Source organism: Spodoptera frugiperda, chromosome 20, assembly GCF_023101765.2.
Source record: "Spodoptera frugiperda isolate SF20-4 chromosome 20, AGI-APGP_CSIRO_Sfru_2.0, whole genome shotgun sequence".
Taxonomy (NCBI): Eukaryota; Metazoa; Arthropoda; class Insecta; order Lepidoptera; family Noctuidae; genus Spodoptera; species Spodoptera frugiperda.
Window position 1 is genome coordinate 832,916 of NC_064231.1, and position 20,639 is coordinate 853,554.

At 33.4% G+C, this 20,639-nt stretch overlaps 6 protein-coding genes across 9 annotated transcripts in view; 4 read left to right on the forward strand and 2 right to left on the reverse strand.

Annotated features, from left to right (window-relative positions):
- Positions 1–3: 3 nt before the first annotated feature.
- On the forward strand, positions 4–3,226 carry LOC118261906 (stomatin-like). 3 transcript variants are annotated; one of them, XR_007706537.1, is made up of 9 exons: positions 4–204; positions 525–619; positions 899–1,054; positions 1,646–1,743; positions 1,825–1,986; positions 2,223–2,388; positions 2,650–2,742; positions 2,807–2,962; positions 3,078–3,214. XR_007706537.1 is itself a non-coding variant. In XM_035572938.2 (9 exons), exons 1-8 carry the CDS (start codon positions 132–134, stop codon positions 2,852–2,854), a joined length of 891 nt encoding a protein of 296 aa, XP_035428831.1. In that variant the 5' UTR covers positions 4–131; the 3' UTR covers positions 2,855–2,887; positions 3,078–3,226. The 3 variants fall into 3 exon arrangements, 2 of the variants coding, with proteins under 2 accessions (XP_035428831.1, XP_035428832.1); XM_035572938.2 differs by having other exon boundaries at positions 2,807–2,887; positions 3,078–3,226; XM_035572939.2 differs by lacking the exon at positions 2,807–2,962 and having other exon boundaries at positions 3,078–3,222.
- LOC118261943 (stomatin-like) lies at positions 3,224–5,827 on the forward strand. Its single transcript, XM_035573000.2, has 7 exons — positions 3,224–3,394; positions 3,733–3,824; positions 4,053–4,208; positions 4,586–4,683; positions 4,967–5,128; positions 5,325–5,490; positions 5,655–5,827. The coding sequence occupies exons 1-7, from the start codon at positions 3,250–3,252 to the stop codon at positions 5,751–5,753; spliced, it is 918 nt and encodes a 305-aa protein (XP_035428893.2). The 5' UTR covers positions 3,224–3,249; the 3' UTR covers positions 5,754–5,827.
- LOC118261945 (cuticle protein 8) lies at positions 5,822–7,953 on the reverse strand. The gene is made up of 4 exons (XM_035573003.2): positions 7,735–7,953; positions 6,627–6,857; positions 6,277–6,450; positions 5,822–6,003 (listed from the first exon to the last, which is right to left on the reverse strand). The coding sequence occupies exons 1-4, from the start codon at positions 7,750–7,752 to the stop codon at positions 5,908–5,910; spliced, it is 519 nt and encodes a 172-aa protein (XP_035428896.2). The 5' UTR covers positions 7,753–7,953; the 3' UTR covers positions 5,822–5,907.
- Positions 7,954–9,047: 1,094 nt separating this feature from the next.
- Positions 9,048–13,274, forward strand: LOC118282381 (uncharacterized). The gene is made up of 6 exons (XM_035603438.2): positions 9,048–9,529; positions 9,723–9,881; positions 10,018–10,469; positions 10,660–10,837; positions 11,160–11,280; positions 11,723–13,274. The coding sequence occupies exons 1-6, from the start codon at positions 9,245–9,247 to the stop codon at positions 12,379–12,381; spliced, it is 1,854 nt and encodes a 617-aa protein (XP_035459331.1). The 5' UTR covers positions 9,048–9,244; the 3' UTR covers positions 12,382–13,274.
- On the reverse strand, positions 13,216–14,143 carry LOC118282382 (39S ribosomal protein L47, mitochondrial). The gene has a single exon (XM_035603439.2). The coding sequence runs from the start codon at positions 14,063–14,065 to the stop codon at positions 13,286–13,288; it is 780 nt and encodes a 259-aa protein (XP_035459332.1). The 5' UTR covers positions 14,066–14,143; the 3' UTR covers positions 13,216–13,285.
- A 439-nt stretch (positions 14,144–14,582) lies between these two features.
- LOC118261818 (bifunctional heparan sulfate N-deacetylase/N-sulfotransferase) overlaps positions 14,583–20,639 on the forward strand; it is a 100,601-nt gene continuing 94,544 nt past the window's right edge. For both annotated transcript variants that reach the window (XM_050701671.1, XM_050701669.1), the window contains exon 1: positions 14,583–14,788. The gene's annotated coding sequence lies outside the window, so the exon portion shown is untranslated. The remainder of the gene's footprint in view (positions 14,789–20,639) is intronic.

The following is a 20,639-nucleotide window of genomic DNA, read 5'->3' on the forward strand; positions in this document are numbered from 1 at the left end:
TCTTTTATTTCTTACCTATTTTTGAATGCAGCCTTCGGAAAGTGACATAGCAATGGCTGACGTGACCTAAATCATTGTTTGTTTATAATTTTTTGGAAAATTTCTGTTTGGTTTTATCCCCTGAACGCACGATGAGTTCACGCATCTTGCCACCAGAGCAAACGTCATCAGACCAAATAAGAACAACAACGTCTGAAATAAACAGTAAGTATTGTCATATAAATAAATCAAAATAAACTAAATCAGCTCCATTGTAGAGGAAACCTGTAGTCCAGCAGTGGACTGGTTGTTGATGTATGCATGTGTATGTGTGCAAAATGATGTTATACAAATCATAAATTCCTTTATCTTTAACCTGTATAACAATGTATAAGTAGATATAGCTGACGGCTAAATTATCTAAGTACTTTTTGGATAATATACTTATAGTTTAACTCTTAAAATGTTTAAATTTATGATTATATTTATGTTAATATCACATCCAGATAAACATAATACAATTTTTGCATACATCTCGATTTCAGAGTATTCAAAAGAATCTCGCAAAGAAGTATTTTTTCGGATATTGGCTGTAATAACAATAATATTGTTTCCTATTTCGCTATTAATATGTTTTAGGGTAAGTAAATAAACGATATATTATATAATTATTAATGTACCTATATCATTGATTTTGATAAACTCCGTCGGTAGTCTGAGTTTGACAAACTGCAGTATAAAAAATCCACACCGACGATTTAGTACCTTGCATACATTTTGCAACGAGTATAAATGCTGTACGACTTTGTTTCATAAACAAATTATACCTTAGATAGGTATAACAGTAGATTAATAATCCTTTAATGATTTATAGCGTACTCGAAATGTCCAAATACATAAAAGTTTTTATTCCCTCTAGGTGGTAAAACAATATAAAAGAGCTGTTATAATGCGATTTGGAAGGATTCGAAAAGACTCACCAGCCGGCCCTGGCATAATATGGGTGATCCCTTGCACCGATGACATCCAAATGATGGATTTAAGAACTCAATCTTTTAATCTCCCGCCACAAGAAGTAAATAACTAATTGTCTATTTCTTTCACAAATTTATTTAATGTTCTACTAGCTTCTTGGTCCCTTGGTCACAATGACACAAGTGCAAGATTGTCCAATTAAAAAAAAATTGGAACAGCTGAAAATTCACCTTAAGCTAACACTTGATAAAGTGCAAAATGAAAAAAATAATTGGTTACATTTACTCTGTATTAACATCTTGATTTATCAGGTTACTAATCTTCAGACGTTCTGTGTAATAAAATTAGTCCATATTCCATGAACTTACCTAATTGTGCAATGTTCTGTTTGTTTGTTTATTGGTGAACTTCGAAAGTGGTTTCAATTAGAACCATTATAGTTGAGAGGTTAAGGTCAACACCAAGTACGAAGCTAATCGGTTAAAGGTCGATGTCGCATGAAGTAATTATTAACTTGTTATTGATACTATTGTAATCAGGTTTGAATACATTATGTCTGTAGATCTAACACCAAACTCAGAATAATAATTTATACATAGTTTTTATTATATGGGATTTATGTTGTCGAAAAATCGGTGCTACCTGTGCGTGACGTCGGATTTATGAAATAAATTAACAATATCTGTTTCAGATTCTAACAAAAGACTCTGTCACCGTAACAGTTGATGCCGTCGTTTATTTTCACATACGAAAACCTCTTCACTGTATATTGAACATCCAAAATAATCAGTAATATCATACAACATAGAGTTTCAAATGGAATGCCGTGTATTTAATTTTCTTATCACTTAAGACTTTCTTCAATTGTAGGTATGCAACAGAATTAATCACCGTTGCTACATTAAGGAATATACTCGGTCAACACTCTCTATATAACCTTCTCACACGTCGAGAGAGTATCAGTTACAAATGCAGAACGGAGATTGACAAAACCACCTCCAAATGGGGAGTTGTCATTGAAAGAGTTGAAATGTATTGGTTTCTTATTTTTTTTTACAACTTAGTTTGTTAGTTATCTTTAATCATTTTCATAAATTACTCAAAAAAGCGTATGTTAAAGTCACTTTCGAGATTCAGTTGAAATATTTTTAGGCCAGATTGACCCAACCTACTACATAGTTCATACTAAAAAAAATAGTTTAAGGCAAATATTGGGTTTGTTTCTATAATAATAATTATGTTGTTTTCGTTATACGTAATAATTCCAGAAAAGACGTATTTTTACCTTTTGAACTCCAAAAGGCAATGGCAGCTGAGGCTGAGGGTACTCGTATAGCTAAAGCTAAAGTAATAGAATCAGAAGGTGAAATAAAAGCAGCTGAAAATTTAAAGGAAGCTTCTCAAATGATGATGGAGAATCCACATATAATGCTGGTAAAAATAATAACAAGTTCCGAAAATATTTTTCATGTTAAAAGAAAGAAAATTTGGCACTAACAATATACGCGAAAGAAGGAAAAAGAATAATAAAAATAAATGTGGATATACACAAAAATTAAAAAACAAAAACACTAAAAAACATTGTTTTGTGCCCGATGACCGTTGCACCAAATGAAACGTTGTTGACATGCTACTTTTTAAAATGCACCTTTTGATCTATTGATATAAGTTCAACTGCCCCTTTTTTAATTTCAGCTCCGTTATTTACAAACATTAAGCTCACTTGCTTCAAATAACTCAGCAACAATATTTTTTCCTTTCCCAATGGACCTTCCTGTCGCACGTGCGGTAAGAATATTATCTATATCTATATTGTAAAGAAGTACGACTATTTAACTTTGTTTCTTTGTAGGATTTAATCTACAGAAAAACTGATCCGATCTTGAAAAATATTTTATAAACAGAACTATTAAGAAGTGACCTAAGCTATACGGTACCTGTTTTATTTTAAATAAACAAAAATTCTGTCAAAATTGTAATATAAAATTATCAAATCGTAGCAAAGCGGGTAAAATCTGATGTTCACCAAAGTCTGTATTTTTAATAGTCCTCCAAATAAGGAAGATGCAAAGTTATACCATATAGGTACTGCCTCGTTAGAGCTCCAATTTTTTTAATTGTAGTGAGACCGAAGACACAGTAACAAAACTTAAACAAACTTTCATTCAATCAATCCTTTTTACGAAGTAACGAAGAACAACGGTTACGTAGGTAACCGATGTCAGGATGACATTCTCTATTTTTCTGGCGGAAAGCTGAGTACACACATTATGTGCAAATTGTATAAATTTCAAAATGTCTAGTACTAAATCTTCTAAATTACATTTAACTGATGATAAAAAAGATCAACGAAGGAGTGGTGTTGAAATAGAAAGAGAACTTCTTCAATCTTCGAACATATTTCAAGAAGGCTATAATTTCTCCAGATGCAATAGTAAAGGTAAATGTTTTATCAATACTTACTTTGAATTGGTAATGATGATTCCCAACGGGTTCCTAGTGGCGTTTCGTGGGTACCTATAGTAAGAAAAATAAGGAATACTTTGGTGTGGAAATTAACGCAATCTTCTCTTCTTACAAAGGGGTTCAAGTTAGTCTGCTTGTTACAACCTCAACCAGGATAAAATGTTAAATTAGGAGAAAATATACTTACCAACCAAAACACATGTAAATGAAATGAGTATAGGAGATATACTTATTAAAGTGTCCATTATGTAGATGATGAATGAACTCGAAAAGAAAAAGAGATGCAGAAAATCCTTATCGTTTTGTTTTCAGATAATGACAAAATTATTGAAAAGTGTCTTGTACTACTATCACTGCTGTTGGTATTAATAGCATTTCCGATATCTTTGTTTACCATATTTGTGGTAAGTTTGCATATTCGTTCGTTTTATTGGTTTTTAATCCTTTTCCTACCTGTACTTTATAAGCCTCGCCCACGGCGATTTTTTGCCCCCTTGCGATTGTATCGATGCAAACGTGCGACAACTTCGCTACCTTCTTCTTTTTCTTCTTGTGGTGCCCCTTTATTCCTGAAGGTTGGCATATCAAAGTTCACATAATATACCAAATTAATTTTAATTCCTTTAAAACAGACAATTCGTCAATTTGAACGAGCGGTTATTTTACGAAATGGAAAATTGCGAAAAAACAAAGCTTACGGGCCCGGTCTTGTCCCATACCTACCATGTGTAGATACCGTCAAGTATGTCGACTTGAGAATTATTTGTTATGCTGTGCCACCTCAAGAGGTAATTAATAACACTGTGTTAATTCATTTTATCTACCTTACCCTATTTAACATATTTTCTTGTCAGGGAGTAATTTTCAGAATCTTTAGGATAAAGTACATATTACAGAATTTGATCTCGTCATGATTATCAAACAGGATAGCTAAGGCTTTGGCTGCGTAAAATTAAAATATTTATTTCAAATAGGATCCGAATGGATATGAGACTACTTATTTAACAGGGACTGGGCAGCAGCTTTCGTTGTTAAATATCTCTAACCTACCAGACCTGGAGGTTATAGCAAACCTTTTTATGTAGAGGTGGTCCATAATCCGACAGTAGACTGTCAGGGTCGATTGATGATTCGATGTCATCAAAAGACTTAAATATTTTCACAGGCTTTAACTAAAGATGCTTTGACTGTTGCGGTGGATGCTGTAGTCTACTATAAAATTGAGGATCCAATTTGGGCGGTTGTCAACATCGCTGATTATAAGTAAGAAATATTTTTTGCCTTCACTACTCTTTTTTAAGGCGGATAATCGTCCAATTACTTGTCTGAGTCGTGCGCCTTGAAGAGGCAAGAGGTAGTGACCAAAAATCTGTGACTGACTAAAAATCACCCCGTTCCTACTCCTGCTTTGCGAGCCGGAGCCGCGATAAACCCGCTAGGCAGTTCGCAACTCTGAGTCGGCAGCCCTACTGAGCCTCATCTGTGGTGGTCTGATGACTCTTTGACGAAAATATGTTAGAATATTAGACTCTCCTTTCTTTTGTAGAGTGGCTACTCAATATTTAGCAGCTACAACCCTCCGAAATGCTCTGGGAACTCGGAAACTATCAGAAATCCTGGTCGACCGACCAGCTGTCAGCTATCAAGTCTTTGGAAACATGAAGAATCTGACCATCAACTGGGGAGTCAAGATTGTTAGATTTGAGGTGTAAGTACGAACAAAACAAAAAAAATCCTGTCGTTACATCAACTTTCATTCCACAAAAATATATTCCTACTTCTGAACGCAATCATCACCATCATAACTTACTATAAGACTTCCAAATAGTGTTTCCATCCATTTGTCCACTTTATGCAAGTCCAAAATACATATTAATTTTGGTACATCAACTTTTCAATTTCAGGAAAGACATTAGTTTACCACTGCAATTACAGAAAACAATGGCTACAGAAGCGGAATCATCGCGATTGGCGAACGCTAAAATAATTGTAGCCAAAGCTGAAATAGAATCCACGAAGAATCTCCAAAAAGCTACTAAATTGCTTATGGACAACCCTTACTGTATGCAGGTTAGTTGATTCCAACTTTCATCCTAACATTTGATTATATTAAATCTCTTATATAACTTTTGTGTAAAATCGTTCATTCCAGGAGTCGAGTGAGAGCGAAAAGGTTCAGTAAACGTCTTAGGGAGCTTACAATTAATTAATATCGATAAAAATATTTCTTTCAGCTCCGATACTTGCAAGCTCTACAGATGATTGCCGGCGAGAGAACGCATACTGTCGTGATTCCGATTACGCCAGATATGTTGAAGAGCCTGTTTAAATGAATCATGAGATACGACATACTGAACTGTAATGTAATGTGAACGTTTTTGGTTTGTAAATTAAAGACGTGTTTGTATTATTTCTTTTTATTCAACAAAAAGAACTAATAAATATTTAACAAAGTATAAAAGACTAAACTATAGGAACGTAACAGGACTAGTATTCTCTGGAGTCGTCTTCTGCTTGCTTGATTGGATGGCCGTAATGAACTAGCTTTTGAGGTTGACCGCCTGCTTTCTTATGCACCGTAGCCTGTAAGCACAAAAAGTATATTAAATCATCTCCACGTATAGTTAAATTTTACACTTCGAACACATCAGAAGACTGCTTGTGATGAGGAGATTGTGACACTCATATGTTCTCGAGGAACTACCATCAGTATCCAAGTGGCTCAGTATGGAGCTTCGGCTACACAAGGATCCTATACTTCAAACCTGGTGGAGTATCAGCCGGTGGCTGTTGAAGTAATTGTAGATACGTCATGTACCTATCTGGCCCAGCGCTTTAAAAAACAAATGTAATTACTTGGAAACCATTCTTGGGGTCGGCAGTATATCTCACGAGACGGATGGAGCCATCGGGTTCCACGAGCGAGTATTCACCCTGCACGACGTCACCATCACGATGCTCCTTGTGGTTCTGCAGATTACCGGTGTGAGGGTCTTCGACACCATATGAGTAGGCGTAGTCTGGTTTGGCCTAAAATATTGCAGAATAGATTAAGTTCCTCTTATTTTCTCATCTATCAACACTTCCAAAACTTATTGTTGGATTGATTAAGTGGCGGCACTAAAGAGTTAGCGCATTAGCATTAGCCCTTATGTAATTAACTCTTCAGGGCTAGTGCCCTTATCGTTTAGTTTAATCAAACTTACAACATAGTCAACAGTCTTCAGATGTGCGTATTGAGCTGTGTCTGGGTGTATCTGTCCAGTTTTGTGATCGTAGCCGTAGTCTGCGTGTTGCTGTGCTGGAATACCTTCAGCTGCAGGTACTTGCACTTCAATGATTTTACCACTAACGGGCCCACTGAACCGACTGTATGAATAACCTCCGGGAGCTTTGCTTGCCAACACAATTGTGGCTAATGCGATCGGTGTGAGAAGCTGAAACAAATAAACGAGTTTAAACTTGTTTTTTTTGTGCTGATAAAATAAAATAGAAAAAACATCACAGACGCAGTTATCCAAAAACGAAATAGAAATCTAGTTGGTTAGAATTAGATCCGATCGTGAGAGTTATTACTTCCAGTTCAGTGGTGACAAAAAGCGACGACCTTCACGGTCAGTACCCTATTAAGTTGTTACTCAATAGTGACAATGAAAAATAATCGACCACGAAGAAAGTCGGACCATGATATTTTACGATAAGTTTTCTAATGAGACTAGATAATTTAATTTGAATATAAAAAATAAAATAAGTTATTTTATTAAATTAAAAATTGCTAAATGGTACCTATTATAGTTGTTGATCCTATTTTATCTAACGTTCTTATGTATTTATTAAATGCCTATAATTATGTGGTTTCTAAAATTTTGCGTTTTTTTTTTTTTATTTTGATGTTTGTTTTTATCTTGTATTTAACTCAACAATTTCGTGTGTAAAGAATACTCTCATTGTACAGGTAAATTTTACAATACCGGAAATGATTAATTAAGTAGTTAGATAATTAGGTTCTATTATTTAAATGACTTAAATAGACCTATTTTTTTTATAAAATATTACATCATACCTATTTAATTTTTGATTGAATTTCAAGGAATATCTATTACAATAATTACACATTTTAAGTGATAATTTAAAATTAAGTATCTAGTTGTAAAAAAATTAAATGAATTAATTTCTTTTAAATAAAAATTCTTAAATTTTTTCGTTGCACTCAGTTAAATAACTAGGCATAAGATACTTAATTGAACAATCATTATCTAATGATTTTAACGACAAAAAAAATTATTAATATTAAAAAATAATTCAGCTACTTACCTTGTATACGAAAGCCATTTTTCTGGAGTCTGTAGCGTGGTGGTCTCCCAATAATCCTTGCGGAACTGATGCCTGTGCCACAAGTGTTGTGGTTTTATACTTGCTGTCACCTCGGCAAGAATAAAATGCAATCGTGAACTTGTAGACTACGGTTGCGGCAAACTATGAATCAATAATTTTCAATATTCGGCACTGGGTACGCAGCCAAACGTTACAATGAAATTGCGTACATTTGTTTCAACCGTTGTTTGTTTTGGTTATACTGCAGTAACCTTGATTTTTTCACTCTGATTTAAATAAGTAGGTACCTATAACTCGAAATGTTGCGTCGTTAAATAAGTATCTGAGTAGGTTAATAATAAAAATGAAACATACAACTTATTAACTATTTGTGACTGTTTAAGAGACTGTTCGGGTATGCGATGTATCGATAGTAGAGAGACCATCCATAACACACATCCATAGCACGTATCTTTCCATATAAAGAACATAGCTTAGCTTAGCTGAGTCTGTTTCCACCAGTGCTATGCTATGTGTACCAATGAATATGCTTGGTGGAAACCAAACACATCCACAGCAACGTAGTATAGCACATCTCTAGTGGAAAAGAACCCTTACTACTAATTACAATAATCGATTTTAACATTGATTAAAATAGATTTTGAATGACTATTGTGAATATTGTAATTGGCGCTATAGTTGCTGCCTACCCCAAGAGACAAACTTTACTAATGTTGTATAAAGTAGCCGTATGAAGGTAAGTACGTATTTAATAGCACCTACCCATGTAATGTTCAATTTATAAGATAAGTGTTGATAAATTATTAAGAACTATTATGAATTAGGTACTTACCACTCATTCATTCATTCAGTAGGTACTAAATCATTTTTGAAGTTAAAGTTTAAGGAAAGTAAGTAAGAAGAAAGGAAACAATTTCATTAGAACAATTGGTCAGGCAAGCGCAACCTATAGATTTGTACTGCAAAGTTTAGTGCATACTCGTATGTAGGATAGAACTTAGTACAGGTAGGTAGAAAAAAAAAATTCTAATCTTTTTTTTAAAACATCGCGATGCAATTACCATTGTGCGTGAGCACAAAAATCTGGTTGCCGGCGAAACATTTGATTTAATTTGATTGATTAAACTGTAAGACGAGGACGACTAAAACACGGAAATAACTGAGATTATTAATAAAATATAGACCAAAATAAAAAAGAACTAATAAAATTAAAATAAACCTAGTCCCAGCACTAAAGTTAAGTCTGGCAACTTTGTCCATATTTTGATTGAGAATTATTTTGATTTTAAAAACGTCAATATTGTCAATGTCATTCTTCAAACGTAAACGAACGAGTGCGAGTGAAATAAAATAAGAAAATAAGCAAACTATAAGCCGTTATCGGCCTGATAAAACTTTAAACTTCTTATATACAATAATACTAACTCAGTTGCATGTTTGCTAGATAATTTATAAGTATTTAGACTTAGAAACTTGCTTGCTGAAAATAATGAGTCCAAGAAAGAAAAAAATAAAATATTCTCCAACAAAAGCAGCAAAAGATAAGGACACTAGTTTTAAGCGGGAAAATGATCTTGAAGAATCAGTTGCAAAACGCATCAAGGCTGATAAAAATCACGACGCAGAGTTACAGGCTAGAAAGAAGCAGAACTTCATGGAAGCTTGTAAACAAGTCTCTTGCAAGGCTTACTCGGATCATAATGCTAGATTCTTAGAGACGTATTTTCCTAATTGTTTAGAGAATGGTGGCTGCGTACATCATGATAAGAATGCGGTAAGGCATAATGTTTTATTAGATCAATATCATCAAGTATTGCACTACTGATAACAATCAAGTATTAAAGTGTTTGAACTGCCACATATTCTTTACTTTAAAATAAGTATTGTCGTGTAATAAAATACTTTAGAACTTATGCAGTAAATATAGTTTACTTTTAAGTCATAAAAATATTGAATTAATGTTCCAGGCCCCTATCAGTCAAATGGCACCTCATGTTGAGCAGTCATTCTCAATAGAAATTAAGAATAAGGCATGGTTTGAAGCCTTGGATGTGTGCAGAATGTACATTACTCGTCACAAGTTTTTAACACCAGCAGTATTACAAGATATAGTTGAAATTATATTGGTAAGTACTTGAGTAATATATTCTTAGATACTTGTACAAATAGTATCAGAACAACACACTTAGAACTTGTTGTAAATGGCAGTTTTTAAAGATAATATAGCAAGTTTTAATTAAAATAACTGTAACCTAATTTCAGAATGCCCATCAAGATGATTACGATGATCACTCATTATTAGATGTCATAATTAAAGCCCAACAAGTACTCTCTCTACACTTCAGCACGCATCCTCCTTGCTATACTAAAACCTTAAGAACATGTTATAAAGATTTCCTAACATCACCCATGAATCCCAAAGACAAGACTTTTACAAATAGAACAGAATTTGAATATAGAAAAGGTATTGTTAAATATTGTATGAATAGACTTGAAGATGAAATCAGTGCTGATAGCAAAGATGGGCCTTTGGTAGACAAGCAAGGTAAAGTGCCAAAACATTTGACGAACACAGTTAGTGCTGCTCATTGGGAAAATGAAAAGTTTTTAATATATGAATGCCTGGACAGGAGAGAAAGGATAAAAAGACTCATGGCTGTCCTAGAAAGTGCAGTAGAATTATTGCAGTATGATCTGGCTATTTGGCATTCAAGGTAAATATTTATCTGAACATAATTTAATTTAAAATTCATACAGAAAGGCTGACAATACTTGTCACTTTATGTCCTGAGAATCCAGTCATTGAATCAGAGGCTTTATGCTGAACACGCTTACAATTTATTTGATCTGTGAGGTATATATTTAAAATATCAAAAATATTAAATTTCACTTTTATTGTTCCAGGTATATCAACAACTTGGGCACCCACATTATGAGGTCACATAAGCCCTTAATGGCATTTGTTTTGTGGTCTGAAACTGTGTACACCGGTGCAGTGACTAGCAACTGCAGGCAAATAATGAAGCTATTTGTACATCTTAATCATTTAAGATACCCAGACGACATGCTGACGACAATAGCAGTAAGTCTTCTGTTGATTCATGTTGTATACTAAAAGAAAGAGGTGTTATAGTACATCCACTTGATCAATCATTTTTTCGGGCCAATCTTAACCCTCCACTTAGATGAGGTATTGAGGTGTGGAAAGCATAAAGACATTCATAAGCTTCACAAAATCCTGTAACATTACCTAACCATTAGTCTTTTAGTACAATATTTTAAAAAAACTGCTTTTCATAACTGTTTTTAATAAATACAAAATGTGTCTTCTCAGCCTTATTCTGATCTGACAATTTGAATAAGTATGTATTTGTAGTTTATTTAAATTGGTTTCTTTTTCACAGATGTGGCTAAATGCAATGATTCAAACATTTTACTTTTGTGAAACAAACTCAAACAGTGATTACCCAAATATAGGAAAATATTGCAAACAATTTGCAAAAGAGTTCTATAAAATAATTGCAGGTTTGTACTGTTATTATAATATCTCTATTTATAAACTAATATTAATTAAATTGTAAGTTAATTATTTATGTATAATAGGGATGATGACGGGGTATGAAAATTAAAAATGTAATTAGTCCGTCAGTTAGGTAATGAAAAAATATTAGACACGTATTTTTTTATTTTGTCATATAAGATAACAATACTTAGATAAAATGAATCAAAGTTTAGGAGTGGGAGCTAACTACGTCACTATAGAGTATAAAACGTACTCTAAAGTGACGTCACGCGATATTTCAAATGGATATATCTTCGAAAGTATTTGTTTCCGTAAGAAAATAAAAAATACGTGTCTAATATTTTAAAATAATCTACAAGACGGACATTAAAATAAAAATTAGTGATCTACCCTATTAGCAATAAAACATCTTCAAAATGTAAAAGTTGTATTTATATTTTTCAGGTATGCCATGTGACTCTGTCAACAGAATTTTAGACAGAATTGAACCACCATTTATGAAACATCTCATTGGTATGACCCACATCAAGATATTGCGTCCAATCCAAGATGATTACATTTCAAACATTTTAATCAACTTTTTTAAAGAAAAGCAGTGGTTGACATTTCCACCAGACGAAAGTCAAGTGATTATTTGTAGACCACTATTTATGAAACCCATTAAGATATCTGGAGTGCTCAATTTTGTAACAAAGAAATATTTTAGTCATAATACTAAAGTTGAAGGTGCCAGCAGTGTCGACAATATAGATTATGCCAAATTAGATACAGAAAAGTTAGCTGATAATAAATTAGATGATAGCCTGAATCATTATGTCCACACCCTATATGTGACATTGGAAGCTTTTTTGAATATTTATGATGTACATGCTGTGCAAGAAACATGGAACAGATTGAATGAAACTCCCATAGAAGATAATGTTGATCAAAACAACTCAACTTCATTTCAAGGTGGCAAATATAAGGTTACTGTTGAATTCATCAAAAAGTACAAAGATATTATGAAGTCTATGAAGGAATTGCATAAAGTGTTCAAAGATTTGAAGAGCAATGGAGATATGCCTGATATCTTGAACATTTTTATTAAACTTCTACATGACTGACTAAAGAAACTGGTGAATTGTTTGATCATGATGTTTGTACTCATTTACAGGGACCAATAAGTAACAAATTTAAACTTTTAGGTAATTGTCAATAGGTAACAAGGTAATTTAGGTGAAAAGTAGTTTTAGTATCATAAGAAATTATGCATGTTCTTTGTTCCTGTTATAATTACTATTTTTGTAAATTAGTGATATTCACAAGTAACAAGTGTCTAATTGGTATTAATATATTAAGGTTGCCTTATAGCTGTATTTAATAACTTGTCTCAATACAAAATCTGTAGATATGGATCGATTTTTGACATTGGTTGTATGGAGTTTCTGTGAAAGATCAATCTTAATCTGCAAATTTTGAATTGATACAGATTATTCAATTCGGCTGTTAGTAATGACAGAGCTTCTTTAAAAACTACCTCTTGTTAATAATTAAAAGTTTAATAAAAAAAAAAATATTTACAATTTGATGATAAATGTGAAGCTAAGAATGTCCTCTGGTTATTTGGTAAATGTTCTTAATTTTCAAATGTTTTTCAAGAGATTACTATTTGTGAATGACTTTGTTGATAGATGTTTAGGATATTGTAGCTTGATAGCATCCCAGGGGGATTAAAGCTTGTCTGCCACTTGGTGGCTTATTGGCAATGAGTCATAGACATGGTAAAATACTTTTTCTTCCAATTTACCATAAAATTTATTTAGTAAATTATTAAATTTGCATTGTGTGTGATTGAGTACAAAGTCAATTAATAGTTAGGTAGTTATGTGTAATTCTATTGACATGTTATCCCACCAGTTCACCATACTGTTATTTTGTTACTTAATTAAAACAAAATGTTAAAGTATTGTAATTTTTACTTAATTATGAATAAATAAAACTACCAGTTACTACTCTAGTCTTATTTAATTAATATTTTGGCATGAAGTGTCCCCTCGCTTTCTTGGTGCGCTTAGCTTTCTCAATATCTACATCAGGATATTCTGCCTTGAGGGCTTCCATGTCCATGTTAGGGAACCGCTTCAGTAGATGTTGTACATGATTGAAGTCTCTGTTCCGTGCCTTTCTTTCAACATTGTACTGCTTCTCCTTGTATAATCTCATAAACTTCTTGACTGCTGCACTATTTACAAAACCGTGCTCATAGTATGACTTCACCCAACGTGTGTTCATAAACTTAGGAATAAAGTGTTCCTTTTTCTCATATTTCTCTGGTAAACCAAACAAGTTTACAACATCTTCCACAGGGCGCTCTCCAGTCTCTCCTGTCTCCAGTTTGTAATAAGCCACATTACGTTCTCTTATAACAGTTTCTATGTTATCCATCGATTCTTGGACTTTATCTATTCTTTCGGGATTGGGAAATAATCTAGTCTGCCGTTTGCACTCATGTTCCATAGTGTATAACATGTTTCGTTCTTTCAACAGTACGTACCACAATTTGTGCAAATCTGAGTTGGATTTTATCCTAAGTTCATCCAATCTCCATCCTCTGCCAACTCTGATATTTGTTTCTCCCCAGTTTTTTTTAACATCAAAGAATTCCATTAGGTCATTATTTGGTTTTGTTGTATGGACGTCTCGTTTGAAAACTGGAGCGGAAGCAGCTGCAATTTTGATAACATTTTGTGCTCGTAAACATCGGTTTACAGTATATTTTAATATATTACTGACCACAGCAGTATTCATCTTATAGAATTAAATAAAACTTCCTGGAAACTTTTAGGTTATCTTTTGATTATTCAATAAATGTCATTGGGTATGGTTTGACAGCAACCTTCAAAGTTCAGAAATACTATTGTTTACTATACTCAAAATCGAAAACTCAATAAATAAATAAAAATATTATGAGTACCTCAATAAATAATTTTAGTAAAAATATTCTTAAAAAACAGAAACTGGTGAGAACAACAGTTATGATTGTGAAAATGTTACAAAGAATAATTAAAAAGAGATTTTCTAGACGAAAATATTTTGACATATATTTTTAACGTTTAGTTAGCTGAGTTCCACATTTTATTTGTGATTTATAGAGAAGATTTCTCAGGTCCAGGAAAATCAGAAGAAAAAGAATTGGTACAATATATGTAAATTAAAACAGATTCTACTTGCTACAGAAATATTATAAAATGTTAATGTGAAAATACATCATTTTATTTTTGAATAGTTTTGACAATCGATAAACGTAACTAAACGTAAGAGTTGGATAATGTCGTGGTTATAGTGAGTGGTTGAAAGGACGCATTTTCTTTGGTTCCATAGAAAAACACAATGAAAACAAATTAAAACCATTGATTCGTACATGTGCATTTTGATCTGCTTTCGGTGCTCATATGACTAAAATACTGATTAGTTTGTGTAGTGTGTGTTATTTTTGAAGATTCCATCACCGCTGAGGAAGCTTATTCAAAGGTACAAACATCATTCACCTCTTTTATTTTTATAAAACTTTTGTTTAGTTCGTAATATTTTTTACCTGACCTTGGTTTACTAATGTGCGGGTGTATTGTGAATGAATAAATGTTTTAATAAGGAGATCTTAATTCAGAATCGTGTTAATGTGTTTTATTAATCTCGGTCAATTTTGTTTGTGTGTAAAATGTAAACACGAATAGATAACTTTGATTAAGTTCATTGATAAAAATAATTATAAAACAAAAGACCGTTGTTATAAAAACATGTTGTGTAGTTTAGATAAGCTATTAAAAAATACCTATCCATGTATTTTTTTGACATTCTTTTTTTAAATTTACTATTTGTAAGTACCTGTTACTTTCACTTACTAATGTTTGAGGAGTCCTATTAGACACTATGGTTACCTCTATGTTAGAAACTTTTTTGTTTCTAAAGTGATGATAAACAAAATAAATTCTTTGGTGACAAATACCTAATTGAAATGGTCCACAACAGCAATAAACAGGTCTCACTGGGCTATTTAACACAGACATGTACTAACAAACCTAAATGCACATAATATTGTAGTATTTTTCTTAAGACCAAGTATCAACCCTGAAAAGTAATAGGGAAAAAGCCAAAAGAAAGAAAGAATAATAATGTCTTTGTGTGAAGAAAGAAGGAAATAAAATATAAAAAGGATATGAAAAGCTTCTCATTTTGTAGTTGAAAACAGGTGGTTGATTAATTTAAAAACAATATTTAAGTATTGAAAAAGTCTTTATTACATTGAATTGAATGTTAGCTATTGTCTCAAATTGTCAATATAAAAAAGTATATTTTCTAATTTCATATTATTATGTCTGTTTGATTGTCTTTCTTTTGTGTTGCAGCAGAGCATTTTGATGTTTGTGTCTGAATATAATATTGGTTACTGTAGATATAAAGGCTATTTTCCCTTGACATGGTTGTCTGCAACCGCAAGCGGAACACTAGTTCTTTGTGCATAATAATGGATGTATAACATAATTCTCACTGATTTATTCCTAGTAGTAAGTAGTAATTTCAGATTAAAGGTTAGTAACTACATACCTACCTAGTTGTTGTATGATTATTGGTGATTAATTAGAATGACTTACGTATCAGAGACTAGAACAAATTGATTACTGTGATGTATGTTTAATGAGATTTTCTAACTGCTGTAGTGTAGCATAGTAACTTACTATTAATTTGTTCTTACCACTGGGAGACAAATGGAGAATGATGCTGCACCACCGCTACATAGCACATTGAGTGGGACTGGCTTGTAACATAAATATGCTATATTATTTTGCTCTATGATAAATAGGTTACAAACTTGCTGAGCTGTAATGCCAATTGTGTTATTGTAGTACCTAATAATATTTAGTTATTTACTATCCTAACTAATAAAAAACTACTAACTAACTAATAAAAAAAACAAAGGATAGTAGTAATAAACAAATAATTGCTTAATTTTTATTGCTAACATTAACTAATAATAAACTGTAAAAATGAATATTCTTTGGAGACAAACTATTTGTTTAAATACCTATTCAACATTTTTGTAATTTGTACATTTCATAAAGTTCAATAACTTCCTAGTTACTGTATACAATGAATAGGTAAATAAATGCCTACTGTCATAATGAACAGAACATATGTGCATGAATTTAGGCCAACAATTCTGAGAAAGCAAATAAGTTACCACTAGTTACTTACCATCTGTTTGTGAACTAACTAGGTGTGCCACAACTCCGTTTCCCTTACAATTTATAAGGTGACAAAATACGTTAATTAAGAAGGGGCCCATCCTCTCGTCGTGTGTTCCGGCGGGTAATTTGTCGCGTGCATTAAGCAAGTTCTGCGCTCGTTACGGGCCCCACAGAACCACACGCTAAACAACGTAACGTCTCAATTGCGCGCCTCTGCCGCCTCCGCCTGCCGACGCCTCACCGTCATAAACATTTTACATGATGGCACGTTATGACGCCAACTGACGCTGCGACGCTTCTTGTAACAAAGCAACCAACATCATCCTTATAGCACGTATAATGTCGTTGAAGAGCACTTAAGTTCTTGGCCATTATGGCCATTAGCATCAATGAGCATCAAATTATTTTCGTAATAACCTGATCTAATCTGAATAACGTTATTAACGTAATTACATATCTATATATTAATACGTGATGCAAAAACTTTCGACCTCTTTTTACGAAAATTGCGCGGACATAAGAGCATAAAATTTAGTACACTTATAGTATATGTGTAGGAGAAGTGCAGAACGCTAATATTTTTCAAAAATAATGCTTATAAAGTACATTAAATCAATAAATAAAACATTACACACACTACCATGCATAGTATCGTATTTGACAAAACGTCAAAATTGACAGACATTGCGATGATATTCTCACGTCTCATATGAAAAGAGGTTTTTCATTGAAGGAGGTTTGGTTATTCATGATGCGCCAGAATATATTAATTTGAATTTTACAAAACGAATAGCAATTCGTTAAATAAAAATTATCCTTGAACGTATGTTAAGTGGTATTGTAAATTAAATCGTATATGGTCGAATTTCGACCACTAGGCGACCACTAGTATAATGAAATAGACTACAAATAGTTACAATAACACTCAAATGTATTCACTCCAATCAACTGCATACGTACCTTTATCAGGCATGATAAAAATGTTAAAGAATGGTTGCATCGAATTTGAATTCGACACTCAAGCCACATTCGATTTATGACCCGTAGATGCACATACATAACTAATTTATTTCGTCAGAATTATATCAGAAATTACCGTCACGTCCCACTTACTATATCTGTCACTGGCCGAATAGGTGCTTACATACGATCTTCGTATAGAATCGTTGATTAAATCAGGCGCCGTCGCTTTGTTTAGGCAGCGATCGCATTATCTCGCATGCTTGTCAGTCACACTCGACCCGCTTGTGACGTCGGACATCTCGGCTCTAGACCATGAGCCCGGAACGGACAGGGATGATTGTATTGCATAACACAATAGGACATCGAAATTAATGCAATATTCGCAAAGATGTCGCATTCATCCGGCAACAATGAACACCACACATTGTGCAATTCAATGAAGGTGTATGTCTGTCTACTCTCGTCTATCTTTACCTGTAGAATAACCGTAACTAGGTTCGAGATCATTTAGTACAAAACGAGCACACCATGTGAAATAGTACCCAAACATCTGATACGATACGTAGCAGGATGACTAGTCGACCCTGAATGATTAATATTATGATTCATTTCTTCCGCACTCAACGTACCTACCTAGTTGTTAATAATACTTCTGCTCAAAAGTTCTAATGTAAAGCTAGCTTGACCTTTATATTTATTACAACGAATCCAGTCCTAAATCGACAACATGATGTCACATTCGTAAAACCTTCGTCTTTGATCTGCAAATAGGTTCTTATTCTGTGTTTTCTTATTAACTACGTTTTGAAGTTAACTACGCGAATTTTTGTAGGTATACTTAGTTTCAAATAACTAAACATTCATCCCATAAATTGTTCAACAAAAATTTTAATCAGGTAGCATCTTATTTCATTACCAAAACTATGTATTAATTTACCTGTTGTGTATCCTTGCGACACTTTTGGGGTCGTTTCCGCCGGTATTTAATGGGTCTCCAAAACATTGGGACCTTTTTTCAAATACCACTTAAATCAGCGGTGTCATCGGCTTTAGACGCAATTTGAATGCGAGTATTTATTTAACTCCACCACCCGTAGTTATTCTGGTTTATTCAATGCGGTCTACTCTAATATAAAACCATTTATTTAAAGCATTTTGTGAATCTTAAGAGACGTTTTTCAAAGGCCAAAGATCAAAGCTATTCGAGCGAATAAATAAAGGGAGATAGGTACTTTTTTCTTTCTTTATATTCGTTAGGGGCCACATTACATTTTGTTTGCGCTCAAGTAGCTGATATAGTTAAATCGTATTGTGAGAAACCACTTTTAATTCTTTGCGAAAATGCCGCAGTCACGTTAATCCATATAAAATGTTGATTAAGTCCTCAGTATCTATCTAATCTCCTGAGTTATTCGTTGAGATCCCTAAATGTAGCTAAATCATTTCTAACGCTCTTACGGCATTTAGATTCCGACTGGAAAAGCTTCTATTTGCATACTTATTTGAAAGCTATTGAACTGTTTTGTATAACTACTTATTGAATCATCTACATTTGATTAATGTTCGAATACGAATTTGATAAGAATCACAACATTCGCTTTAAAATAAATGACAAACTATGAAAATTGAAAATTATACAACTAAGTAATTTTTAACAGTTGGCTATGTGTAGCTTAACTGAAAGAGAAAATAGATTCCTTATTGACCTCGCCAGGGTAAGCTCAACTAATTAATTTCAACTATTGATTAGTAACTATCCTTCTTACTTCCATCTCTACGTATTTTCTATTTTCCTAAATCCAGTTAATTATTTCTTGACCTCTTCCATCCACATTCAGTGTGTACATAAATACTATCTATTTCTTATTTCCCTGCGGTCACTGGTTACAAGATCTTATTTATTTCTATACCTAGTCAGCACGCTATTTCTTCCAACATTTTGTTTACGCTTAGGATGCGTGGACGACATCATTGTTGGTTTAATCGTTCATGAAACGCTTTATTCTAGAGAGGTCACACGTTATCTAAAACAGCTGTCGGACGCACGCGGCCTACAATGGACTCGTTTGTATCCCTGCCGTATAATATTGTTTGTAATTTAAAATATCGGATGTGTTGGCACGGGTGGCGGACGGTTTATTTTCCAGCTCAATTGTGGAGTTATCCGAGGTGTATTGTTGCCTTGATTAGATCAGGGGAGCTTTGTTCACAGGAGAATGGCCGGCTTCGCGCCGCTATCGTCTGTCGGCCGCACGCGACCTGTTCATGAGTTTGCGGCTACACAGGTACACCCGTTTCAGCCTTCTGTCCAACCGCAGCATATATTACTGTACCAGGATTCTGGAGATTATCTATCCTGGACTCTAAATTGTGTGGGTAGTTCTTAGAATTTCTTGTTGTTTTAATGTCGACCCGTACTAGGAAAATGAAGTTATATTTACGCTTTTATACTGCCTTTGTATTTTGTTTACTTTCCAATATCGCGTTTCCGTTGTGACAAAATGTAATTTATTTTGATATAGATACTCAACAAAAACCCCGAAAATGGAGGGTACAGTTGAAAAGACGCTAACAATACGCTAATGGCTTATGTTTGCGATGACTGTCCCTCCCAGCCAACAGGCTCTATTATCACGGTCGGTCCCTGTGCGCTGAATTGGCTAAATGTTTTGTGCCTCTGAAAAGATTCAAGATGACGGTGAAATTGTTGAGAAAATTGATCACTTCCACTCGAGCAACTCGCCCTTGTTACTGCAAAATTCGTTATCAGCTGTATTTGTTTCTCAAGCCTAATGTGTTTTACCAATTTGGTAAGTTATCCACACTACTTCAACAATACAAATGTTGCAAGCGACAAGTAGCAATAAAAAATATTGTTTAGTACGATCATTGTTTTAATGTATCTTAAATAAGTTCACTATATTCAGATTTAACATAGTTACTCACTTAAAAGTGCCGTAATATTTTAGATAAAATAGAATCAGACCTATAAAGAAACAAGGTAAAATGTATTTTATTACAATGTAGTTAGTCACAGCAGAAAAGTTAACTAATAAAATCCAAATTTAAGTCTGCGCTCTTACTAAAACCCGAGATCTCCTCCCGTCTACTATACTTGTTCAAACGTTTTCCAGATATGGATGGACATTTTCAAACATTTTTATTTTTAAAGT